Genomic DNA, 12,027 nt, shown 5'->3' with positions numbered 1-12,027 from the left:
GCAGCTCGGACTGAGCTGAAAGGTTTAAAGGTCTCAGCTGCCTGCAAGGGAACAGGAGCCCCTTCCCCTCCTCAGCTCTGCCAAGCACAGACGCACAAATAAGCAGAAAGCTGCCTGCCGACATCGCAGGGCAAAACACAACAGCTTCAGGTCCTGGGTTGCGACATCTCAGTTGTTTGATTCATTTTAATTTTACATTTCTGTAACATCAGGTTGAAAATCTAGAAAGCCCTACTGAGGGTGCATGCCACATTTCTCTCTCAAGGGAGATAGATTTAGGAGTCCTAGAAAAGTGATGCTTATAACAGCAGGATTGACATGGCCAAAATTAAAGTCTTGCAAAGGCGCTATGCCAGATGCCATACACATATCCTGTGTTTACTTGGCAGAAGAGAGGATGTGTGTGCCCAAAAACTCAGAGGAAGTAGATAACAAATTGTACTGAATTACAGAAAAGCATGCTTGACCTTTAACTAGCGGACACTCTCCCGTTATTCTGAACTACAAAATGAAAACCCAAGAAAACATGAGAAGACTCCTTGCAGCGGCCAGGATGGAGTGGGGCAATCGAGAGCCCTGGGGTAGACCCATCTCCCCCAGGCTAGTTCGTAGCACCTCATGGTATTCCCCAGACCAGTGCAAGGATAAGGAGGTACAGGGGGGTTTCACGCTTGCTGTACCCTAATCATGCTGCAGTGGGATGCTGGCCCCGGCAGGGATCTCTTCCTGCCACGGGAGGGATTATCCTCCTTGTTATCCCCATTTATGGCACATTTGTGGCCCGTTTAGGCTGTTGGGATCTGCGGCAGTGTTTCTTTAGCTAATTCAAGCCAAAGGCTTCGCTCCGTCCCCCCACTTAGCAGTTATTGCCCAGCTCCAAGCATTGAGTCATGTGCTGGAAACCAAGCGCAGACCTGGATGCCTGGGGCAAGCCCCCTGCGGGGCCGTGCTCCAGCCCTTTTTGGCAGCTTCTGGACAAAAGGGGAGGCTTCACTAGACACTGCAGTCACGTATTGAAAACATCTGGCGGAGGCAGAAGCTGATGCAGCTCTTTTCAGTGCGACTGCCAGCCCCTCAGGCTCTTCCGGGGTGCTCACGCTGACAAATCTAGTGTTGCCTCTCATCAGAGTCCGGCATGCCTTTGCGTGCAAGGGGGCACCGAACGTTTGGAGCAACACACCAGCATTGAGCTGTCCTGCACTGACGTTGCTGGAACGCGCTGAACCAACCGATTTCCAGGCCCAGGTATATTCAGGAAGGGGTGAGCAGGTGGCTGCCAAATGAAGGTAACAGCAGTTCACAAACGAGGTATAAAAACTTGTAGCGCAGCCCCCAGACCTCAGCTTCCATTTATATTTAGAAGCCAACAGAAGCAAGGTTTGTATGCTGCATGTTACTGACAGATGTGCCACAGAGGTTGTTTTTCCATAGATACAGATAGAGCTACAGATATATGAAGAATCAATATGCATAAATACTTCTTCGTATAAGTGCTTTTTTACACAGGCCTAGATACCCAGGCTGACTTTGCAGCATCAATAAGGCCCCTTGAGCATAGTGCTGTGCAGTTCCTGACTGCTTTGCTGGTTTGCAGGCTTGGAGTACCTCGTGGCAGGACATGAGGACGTCCGAACGGGCAGACTCATCGTCAACATGAAAAGTTTTGTCCATCAGTGGAAGTCGGCTCTCGGAAGAAAGGTTCTGGAGATTTTGAAAAGAGACTGCAACTAGAAGTGCGCGACCGCCTAAGAGCATTTCTTTATGCACAAAATGCAACAGCCTTCACAGAGAGAAGACCTCTAGGATGAAAACTGGAATGTAAGAAAATAGTGCCAAAACGTGTAGCGAGGCGTTCAGAGTTGTAAGCGCTGTCTGATTTAACCCTTCCTGGCCAATGCTGATTCGCTCGCCTGTAGCTTCCTTGCCAGGGCCTCGCCTGAGCCCAGCTCATCGTTACATTGGGGGAAACAAAAGGAAGGGCGGATACTTGTCTCTCTCCAGAGTGATGTTGGAGCAATTCCTATGAACCCACTGATCGCCCCAGACTAAATTGTCACCCTAGTGAGGAAAACTGTGCCCACGAGCTACAGCTGACAAGCAAAACCTTGCTGCCAGTGCTGCCAGCACGGATCCTGAGTGACTTCCAGAGGCTCCCAGAGGATGCTGTGGGGAAGGCGATGGCCGCAGCGGCGGGCAGGTGCCGGCAGCAGCGTGGCAGTGACAACCGCTCTTTAGAAACACCCCCTCGGGTTAGGAGACAGCACCCGTCAAAGAGAATCGGGTGCCACTTGCTTTTAACCTGGTCACCCCGCTGAAGGTTTCGAGGGCTGAATTCTCTGCTGGTGCTGGCGAGGACGGAGGTGCAAGAGTGAATCTAATCCCTCTGCCTCGGCACAGGCGCGACACAGGGCAGAGGCCGGCTCTCCACCCACCACACGTCCACAGAGAAGAGCCAGCTCCAGAGGGTGCAGCATCTCTGAGCTTTTGTCCTTGAAGTGTTAAAAAAAAAGAACCTAGCCCTAGTGTAAATATTTCATTGTATAAAGCACTTTACTACCTGCCACTTCACGGTGCGGGAAGTCTAATTGTGTTGGGGAAAGAAGAGGTTGAAGGTGGCGCGTGAATAAAACTCCCTGAAACAGAAGCACTCCTGAAGACCCCTCCCCAGTTGGACGGCGTTAAGGGTATAAAGGGAACGGCCGGCCTGGCACTGGCCACTCAGCGTATCTGAGGATGCAATCTGAAAGATAAAGTATTTGCACTGAAGTCCCAGCTTCAGACCAGCACTTGGACCCCGTGGGCAGGACTCCAGCGAGACTTCGCAAGCAGTGTGAGAAGAAGAAGAGACTTTGAGATAAAAAAATGCAATTGCCAGAGGAGAAAAACTCTGCCTGCAGGAAAAGGAGTGGATGCGGAGAACAGAAAGGACTCGCATTCACATATCACAACCCAGTGATTCATGGTGGGCCTGGAGTTTATTTTATTTTTATGTTAGTATTTAAAATTGAACATTTTATTTGTTTTCTTCTGTGTTACTGTTTGCAATATACATGGCCATTATACTTCCTCATTAACACCAGTATGGAATATAGCACTGTTTACTGCAGTTTTCAGCACTAAAATATATCTTTTCTGTAAAGCATCTTTAAACCACATTACATATAGTATATTTTGTTCATGAGTGTGAGGGGAAAGAAAGGAAGACATACAACACCAGAAAAGTCACGAGTCTACCAATCCACTTTATGTATGTATTTTTCTTTCAAGGTCCTGTGGACTCACAAAAAAAATGATACTATTTTGGTAATTTGTTTTTATATCTCATGTATGTAATAAATATAATACGATTTCAACACCTTAATCTCCAGTTACTACTTACGCCACTGGCAACACGGTCTTCGTGCCTGCACTAGAGAACACAGCAACGATGGTGCTGGGTGAGGAGAAGCTGCCATGGGGGATATTTTCCTCTCTGGTGGCAGGGGCGTAACATTCACCATGTGGTAAAAAGCCAAGTAGCACGGATGGCTCACAGCAATCCCATTTCACCTCTATTCTGGGAGACTTAAAAGCTCTTCTTATAAGGGGAACTGTACCTAAGCATTTTCAAAGCTGGCCAGATCCTTGCATCCACACAAGCTTGATGGCTGAGCTGCAGAGCAGTTACCCATAAGAAGCACAATGAGGATGGCAGAAATCAAGCTCATTCCCTACATGTGAAACATTTGAAACTGTAAAGGGGAAAAAGAAGTCTGTGGGAACCAAGCGCTGTGGCAAAAGCTCTATAAAACCGCCACAGAGTGAAGTCAAGCATCAGAAATGAGTGGCCAGGGGGTCATGGCGTAACCCACAGCGTGGGCAGCAGCTCCCCGGGTGGGCGGTTAATCAGTGACTGCCGAGGCACCACGCTGCGGCAGCACCCGTCTCCCCGCTGGAGGAGAGGTCAGGGAAAGACTCCTGTGGAGACACTTGGAGACTAAGAGCCTCCAATAGCTCTGTTTTGATTTAAAACTTCATAGTTTTACCTGCTTGACATATTTTTAGTTTCATTTTATTTTAATGCCATTAAAACTACATTTGCAATGTCTAGTTGATTAATGTGGCATTGTGAAAGGTGTGAGGGTGTGAGCAGAGAGGTACACGGTCCCAGCTGACTCAAGCACCACAGGGAACCGGGATGGCTCCAGTGGTGGATGCTGCTTGTCTGACCCCCATCCTGGCCTTGGGTCTGGGCACTGATGGTTTTACAAAGGAAAGGGATCAGCTTCTGTAGGGCAAATCTGCCCATGAGAGATTTCTGTGAGGGGAGTTTGGCTGGAAGAAGAAATGACCCTTTACCGAGAGCGGGCAAGCTGGATACCCCTCCATCCACATAAGATCACCTCACGGTGACAAGATGGCCAGCCAAGCCTTTCTCAGCAAGAAAAGCTTGTTTGGACAGTAAATCTTTGCTACTGAGGGACTTCATGGAAGCAGCTTGCCCAGTTTATCTGTGTAACCCCATCTGTTACATATATGAGAACAGGATGTCTGTCCCTGCCCACCTGAAGAGTAGATTTATTGCTTGACAACTCCAGGAGTAGCAACGCCTTGACCAGTCGTGCTGCATGACAAAAATCAGTGGCAGGAAAACCAACCTGGTCACAATCAGACTTGGCAGCAGCATCCACAAAAGGGTCTTTTCTTCCAGAAATACCCCTCTGCTCTTACAGACAAGAGTTGCTGATGCAGGCAAAGCTGGCAGCTTCCCAGAGGCTGAGCTGCCCCTGTCTGGCAAGAGGACAGCAGAGTGCCAGGGTTTCAGGGACCAAAGTGGTGGCAGTGGCACCAGGAGCTGCAGCAGCTTTCCCCAGAGCATCCCCGTGTTGTCCTCGTGCCTCGCCTGCACCTGAAGAGGAAATACCTCCCTGCCACTGAAGGAAGCATGGTGGAGTCTTCGAGCATCCCTGTTTCCAAAGCAGGAGGCTAGATGTGAGCAGCAGCCGGGGGTCAGTGAGAGGGGCTAGGGCTGGCTGCCAGAGACCCCATGCTCCTGGTTGTTGGTCAGCGCTGCAGGAGTGACTGAGCTGGCGACGCGCACTTGGGTTGGAGGAGGTAAAGCGGGTGTGTTGGAGCCAGCTGCCAGCACAGCGCAGACCCAAAGCAGACATGGCAAATAGAGCTCCTCCAGCATGTCTGCATATGATCCAAACCTGTAGCAGATGCTATGGTGCAGAGAAGGGGAACACCCAGCCCCAACAAGTTTTCAATCCCTCCTTCCACTGTGCATCTCTCCGAGCTCAAATTCTGTGCCATGAGAGTTGCTAGGACCAGGCACTAAGCTAAATCCACATGCTGCTGTGCAAGCGAAGCTTTCTCCACTGTCCTCTGCCACCACTGCTACTTGTGGAAGAAAGCAGGACAAGCCACCCAGATCTGCCCATTAGTTCTCACTAACCTGAAGCTGGGTGCTTGGAGGAGGCTGTGCTCAGAGATGTCCCACATCCTCCTTTGGGGAGGTCACTTTACACACCCAATTGCTCACTAGTAAACACCTGCAAATGGGGGGAGCGCTCCCCGGCTCTGCAGGGCCTGCAGGATGGGTACTTCTGCCCAGCCCATTCATCAGGAAGCAGGAGGTGACTGGACAGAGGTGTTTAGGTGAAACATTTGCTTTTATTCTATTCAAGACCATTTTCCTCTTCAGACCACCACAACAGACACCAACCATGCCTACAAGCTGCGGGTTCAAGGAGAGATGGGGGAGAAGCTGCCTGCAGCCCTGGCCGCATCCTTCCCTGCAGCAGCAGCTGGCCACAGGGGCACTGGGCAGCCCGTGGTCCCCAGCAGCACGTCCCCCACCACCCACGAGCTGGCAGGGGCCTCCTCTGTCCTTGGCACCTCCCAGACCAAGCCCTGGTGAGCTGCAGAAGCGGTGTCCCCTCCTGCCATGGCGAGAGCTGGGACAGTGCTCGGGGCTGTGCCGGCTGCGTGTACGTGGGCCCCGTCCGGCCAGCCATCGCTCGCCCCAGAGGAATGCGATCTTCCAGTCACAGTGGAAAATTACAGGCGTGTTTAATATAGTTGCTCCAGCAGGCTAAATCTTCTGGGATGTGACCATGTTGCTGAAAATGACTGAACATCTGGTACTACCGGCCTGCCTAAATGGAAAGCCGGGCTGGTATGGGTAAACATAACAACTCGGGAACAAATAGCTGCAGAGTATTTTTTTTTTTTTAAATCTTTATTTTTAGTTATCTTATTGACTTCAGTATCAACACTGGATAGAATAAACATCTCAAAAATGTCCGGTGGCTGCTGCCCCAGTATCCAAAGGAGTCCTCTCTCCGATAAGGCGGGAGGAGATCGGCAGCCCATGGGCCTTCTGGGCTTGATGTGTTGATTTTTCAGTGACGGTGTTTCCAAAGCATGCCCTTGCCCAGGGGTCACAGCTTCTCGCCGCTCTTTTCCCACAGTTCAGCACAGAAACATCACAAATGCCTTTTATTGCTTCAGGGGAAGGCATTGAGGCCTCGGCAAGGCTCGCAGGCTGGGAAATATACTATATATGGGAAACTTGTTGGCATATTGAAAACATTAGCATGGCCGAGAGGCCAACGTGCCACAGCAGGCATCAGGAGGGCCGTTCTCTGTGCCCGGCCCAGCTCCAGGCTGTGCCCATCTCCTCGCTTCTCCGTCACTCCGGTGGCTCCTTTGGGGCCAAATAATGCTGGGCTGCTTGCAGATGGGGTGTGCTCACAGGTGTGATGTGCTCAGGGGTGTGATGTGCTCAGGGGTGTGACCCACTCACACATATGCTTAAGCCCAACTGATGCACATAGCCCCGGGAAAATTTTGTCATGCCCAAGCCTGGTTCCCTGCAATGCAATCTGCAGTTCAAGGTATCTCCAAGCTCTACCTGGACACTTTCCCAGCAGTAGAAGATGCGTAAAAGAAGTTTATCAGGCTGCTGAGAGGTCTAGGGGAGGTGTAGGAGCGGGTGCGGGTGTGTGTATGTGCGTCCCTATGGGACTGCTCGCTGCTTCATTTTTCCCAGATGGTGTTTTCTCTGCTCACGTCTCTGAGCTCCCCCTGACCAGGCAGGTTGCTCATGCTGCTGGCATTTCGTTCTTTGACCTCTTGTCTCAGTCTTATACACAGAAGTTATATACATTTACTGAGTACAGGACATGGATTTTAAGCCATCTGGAAATCAGGGCTGGCAAAAGGCCCTCAAATCTGTATGAAAATTACTGAGAAGACTAAAATTGCTTCCTAAACCCAACATTAGTGAAGTTTTCCTGAACTGACTTGCTGTGGATGTGGATGTGCACCTGAGCACCAGGCTAAGGACACACACTGAGATACTGAAACACCAGAAAAACAGATCAAACCCAAGCAACCGTCCATTAGGCTGGTGTTAACCTGGAGCACAGAACATTCCTCACTGCGTATCCCATGCCTGATTCACACACATCATCCCTACCTGATCAGCAGGAGAAATTTCTAACATTATAACCTTAAAATGTATACCTGTAAAAAATGCAGTTGCTCTCTGTCTCTGCTCTTCATCAGGGCTCTCCTTTGTTTGCATCAGGTGCAACTCGCATCTGGACCTTGAGCATTTGTGCAGCCTCCGGGTGGTCAAATCTGCTGCATAATCTCTACTTGGGCTTTATCTGAATAACACCTGTAGGAGATAAGGAAACATTATTTCAGGTACACAAACAAGGACTGGAGCTTTGCCCCACCTAACATGAGGTGTCGGTGGCAGTCGTGCAAGGATCCCCTTATCCCCCCAGGGTTGCAGAAGAGACCCAGGAGCTGTGTGCGCAAACTAAACGTGCCCAGAGACGCTCTGCAGTGCAAACAACCCTGGTGTGTGCCACCAAACGCCTCCAAAACAGACATTTTGGGAGGGACGCTAGCCCTTGGCAGCCCTCGGGTCAGGGGGTCGGGAGGGGACGAAGCGGTGCAGACCAGAGCTGTGCCAGGAGTTGTGCTAACAGCTTGGCGGTACAGATGATCACCTTACAGTGCCTGGAAAAGTTCCTGAAAACTATGTAATTTATCCGCATGTCCGTACCTCCGGAGAAGCAGCACATCCTGCCCCGTGACTTGGCCCTGGCCGCAGCCAACAGCTACAAAGGCAGGAGGAAAAAAACAACAACAAGAAAACAGAAGCCAAGTTATGCAGCAGAGGGGGAAAAAAAATATTTGGTCGCAGCGGGTGACCGACAGAAACCCCAAAAGGCACTGTAAATGCAGTTCCATGCAGCACAGACAAACAGCCCGACCTCAGAGCTCCAAGGAGCCCGATGTCCTGCAGCTGCGCTCTGGGGACCGGGGGACGGTGTCGGTGCCGGTGGGACGGGCCAGCACTCCCGGTCCTGCTCGGGGACGTAAACAGGACACCCCACCCCAGGCTGATACCGATCAGCTGGACGGGGCAGAAGAGGGAAGAGGCCAGGCCCCCGCTGCGCCCCGGTCACCTCTGAAATGACAAAGCAATATTGCAAATGACAAAATACAAGCGATACTGCAAAGAGCTTTTAGACTGAAGAGCGAAAGGAGAAGACGGCCCGGGGGACTTCTGCGGCAGACTGCAGCGGGGTCTGCTCCCTTGCCTGCACTCTGTGCTGGTGACTATTTAACTTTGACACATTGAAAGCGATAACGACCAAATTCTTCTGAGCAAAAAAGCACTTATAATTGGATAATGGCCACTGAGCATCAGTAGCTGGGTTGCCTAATGCCTGAAGGAAAGCACGAGAATTTTTTTCCACCCACAGACCTATTATGAAGCTGACAAGGTCCTGCTCTCTGCAATTCCCATTAATTTTACTGCTGGGCTTGAAGATTTATGACAGCTTTGTCTGACATTCATGAGGCAGACAGGTATTGTTACATGCCGACATAACCCAGGTAGCAGCCATGGGTTGTTCTCCACAAATGACTGCACTCCAATCAGCTTTGGAAAACTCACGGATTTTGTACAGGGAAATACTAAATAAATCAGAATCGCTCTAAATTCCAGTCTTCCTTTCCACCCTCAGGGAAGCCCTATGCATGCCAGAGAACAGGGATCGCTGCTTGTCCTGTATTCAAACAGCAGGCAGGCTTAAATCCTTAGAAATCCTTGAATACCTGGCAGATGATGACATAAACCGTGGACATAGCATACCTGTCATTTAAACCCTCTCTGATTTGGAAAAAATCAAACATGCAGCAGTTGTATTAGCCAGGAGCAAAGGAGGAGTGACCAGCTGGCATCCTCATTCTTCTCCTTCCAGGACTCCGTTTTCTCTAGCTGTGCAGTCTTTTCTTTTTTTTTTTTTTTTCCTCTCTCTCTGTAACGTCCAAAATAGAGAGAAAACAAATAGAATGAAAATAGCAACAGTACAAGAGAAAATACCATCAGGAGTTCCTGTTCACAAGGCTATCCTGGCATTTATCTGGGGCTGTTGACATTTAATAGCCAGCCCGTCTCTGCCAGTTGGATGCCAGCTTCAACCTCGAATGCCCAACTGAGATAACTTCTTGCTTCATGCTACAATATCTGCACTGTTATTTTTCCTGTCGTGTGAGTTAGCAGCGTAGAGTATTCTGGGGGACAGCTTATCCGAAGGCATCCTGAAAAATAAACCTACATGGCTGATCCCCAAGTTTCCCTCACCTGAAGAAGCAAGGATTTTGCTTTCATGTTATGTTAAGGATTTTTTTTTCTGAGTGAACTGCAATTCAGAAAGCCTGCTGCTTTGCTGGTAATGGACTGTGTTACCATGATTTTAGTATAGTTTGTGAAATTTTCTGAATGTTTCTTCATTATACTGAAGAAACATTTTCATTTTAATTACCTGTAGTAGTCCATGGAGATATACATCCATGGAAAAAGGCTGAGGAGTCTTCCCAATTCCCCCTCTCCAGCTGGTGCAGCAACTGCACCCAGTGGCTGTTGGAGGCTGGTGCTGGGTTATACTAAGTGCTGCCCGAAGGGGTTTTTCCCCAAAGACTGCAAGGTCCAAGGGCTCCGGGGAGACCAGAGCTGGGAGAAGAAGGGTCATCATCCTTGTCTTCCTTGGAGGATTTTATTTTATTTCCCTGGCATTACTCAGGAGCAGAGCGGGGCTGGGCGTTCATGACCAGCAGCACTCACATGGTGAGACCACCACAACTCTCAGATGCCACAGTGCTGACACAGGTTTTGCAGAAGGTTGGACAGCCTGTCCCCTCCACCAGCAGGCCACCATCAAGCAGCAGACACAACGGGGCAGAGGCAGAGCCCTCCCTGTGGCTGCAGGAAGCCAAGTCCCGGGGACCACGTGCACTAGCACCCGGCCTGCTGGTGGCAGCTTAGCTGCCGTGAAACAAGGCTGCTAAGAACTGGTAATACATGGTAGTAAGGCACTTCAAACTCTATGGTTTATAAATCCACCCACCTTCTGTTTTCCAGAGCACATAAAAGCTGTGACAAAATGTAAAGTGTGGATCTGGAGCCCACCACCGCCCACTTCTTGTAGGCTTTGGGCAGGGGGGATCCCTCACCAAGAGAGCACGGAGGTTTGAGAGCCAGCAAGCGTCGCCTATTGCAAAACAGAGGCGCTATGGGTCTTACTCGCTGCGGCCAAGTGGGTTTATCCTAATGACTCGCAAGCTGCTGAGCACTGACGGCCACTCCAATTATTTCCTTGCCGCTCCTTGAATAAACACTATTTTAGTAATAATGAGCCACAAAGGTTACTGACTCATCCTTTCTCTTCCAGTTAAGGAAATTAATTGGTCAGTTATCTTAAGCATCACATAACTCAAAAAACCAAAGATTCCTGTCAAGGGATTCTCTGTGTCGCCCATTATAAACTGAGAAGCAACCTACAGGTATCACTTCCCAGCCAACATAACATTCGCATGTGTTATAATTAGATACTGGGTTTGTTGCTGCACTGTCCTGCAGTTGTGGTGCTTTCCACCATAAACCCACTCGAACGGCGTGACTTGGCCACGACTCTGACCTTTCCTCAGCAATGAAATGCAATATAAGTTATTTTTGAGAGAGCTAGTGCCTCTGCATGCTTTTTTTTTTCCCTTGGTGCTGTCATGCAACCGTGATTACTTTATTAAGCAGAGGAGGGAAAAAACCAGTGGCCTGTTGTGGTATATACTGGGAAACAATTTTATATTTTTAATGCGAGTGGTAAACTATCAAGTCCATTTTGACACTGTATCATGTAATGTGATAACAAGAGAGCAAAAAAACAGAGATAGCTACCATTCCCATGCAAAAAGACACAAAATAACATGGTTAATCATTTTTTTCCTTGACTTTGCCTCCCTCACACTCACAACCTTGGAGCCCTCCAGTATCTTTAGCTGCTGATACAGTGGCAGCTCTGACCAGGATGACAGTGAATCGTGGGTCCCCGTGCCGTGCTCGTCCCTTCAACACTTGCTGCCTTCCAAACCTGTGACTACAAGCAACAGAGACGGGGAAGGAGATAAAGTGATGATAATGTCCAGATGGGACAGATCTGATTGCTGTAGGCAGAAATGCCCCTGCCATGCGTGAGTACCATGCATGGGCATTGTGAACTTCTTAGAAGAGAGCATGTAGAAATATCCTTTTAAAAAGAGAAGAAAAGTGGCAGACGTTGGTTGGTGGCAAGGAAGAACCTATAGAAAGACATCATGCATGGCAAAAAAACCTGGAAGTGGGCAAAAAAGACAACTGTTCAAAAAACCATCCCTAATAACCTATCAGAAGCTGGTACCCAAGGGTTTCAGCACTTAAAAGAGCTGAATATCCATAAGTCTTGTTTTGCTTTCCATAAGAAATCTTCCAGTTCCTTTACAAAATGGTGAAAACTTGCAGTTCACGTTTAGTAAGCATTTTCCCTGGCAGGGCTGAGAGGTTCACACAGCTAGGGGAAGCTCTGAGCAGCAGCCTCAGCACAGGTCCCCAAAGACTTGTCTTTTCTTCAGCTATCCCCTTTGGTTTAGTAAAAATTGTCACTCCTTGATGTGTACCGTCTTTCACCTCTTTCCTTAGACCAT

At 49.3% G+C, this 12,027-nt stretch overlaps 1 protein-coding gene and 1 long non-coding RNA gene across 3 annotated transcripts in view; one reads left to right on the top strand and one right to left on the bottom strand.

Annotated features, from left to right (window-relative positions):
- The window catches only part of NTN4 (netrin 4), a 50,043-nt gene extending 46,688 nt beyond the window's left edge, over window positions 1-3,355 (top strand). For both annotated transcript variants that reach the window (XM_054804234.1, XM_054804244.1), the window contains exon 10: window positions 1,595-3,355. In XM_054804234.1, coding sequence (XP_054660209.1) covers window positions 1,595-1,731 — 137 coding nt within the window. In that variant the 3' untranslated portion in view covers window positions 1,732-3,355. The remainder of the gene's footprint in view (window positions 1-1,594) is intronic.
- A 2,891-nt stretch (window positions 3,356-6,246) lies between these two features.
- LOC129213015 (uncharacterized) lies at window positions 6,247-9,285 on the bottom strand. The gene is made up of 4 exons (XR_008579337.1): window positions 9,164-9,285; window positions 8,066-8,473; window positions 7,513-7,669; window positions 6,247-6,541 (listed from the first exon to the last, which is right to left on the bottom strand). It is a non-coding gene; the product is annotated as an uncharacterized LOC129213015 (long non-coding RNA).
- Window positions 9,286-12,027: the final 2,742 nt, after the last annotated feature.

Source organism: Grus americana, chromosome 1 (genome assembly GCF_028858705.1).
Source record: "Grus americana isolate bGruAme1 chromosome 1, bGruAme1.mat, whole genome shotgun sequence".
In the NCBI taxonomy this organism is placed as follows: domain Eukaryota; kingdom Metazoa; phylum Chordata; class Aves; order Gruiformes; family Gruidae; genus Grus; species Grus americana.
This window is presented reverse-complemented; position numbering and strand designations above follow the sequence as displayed.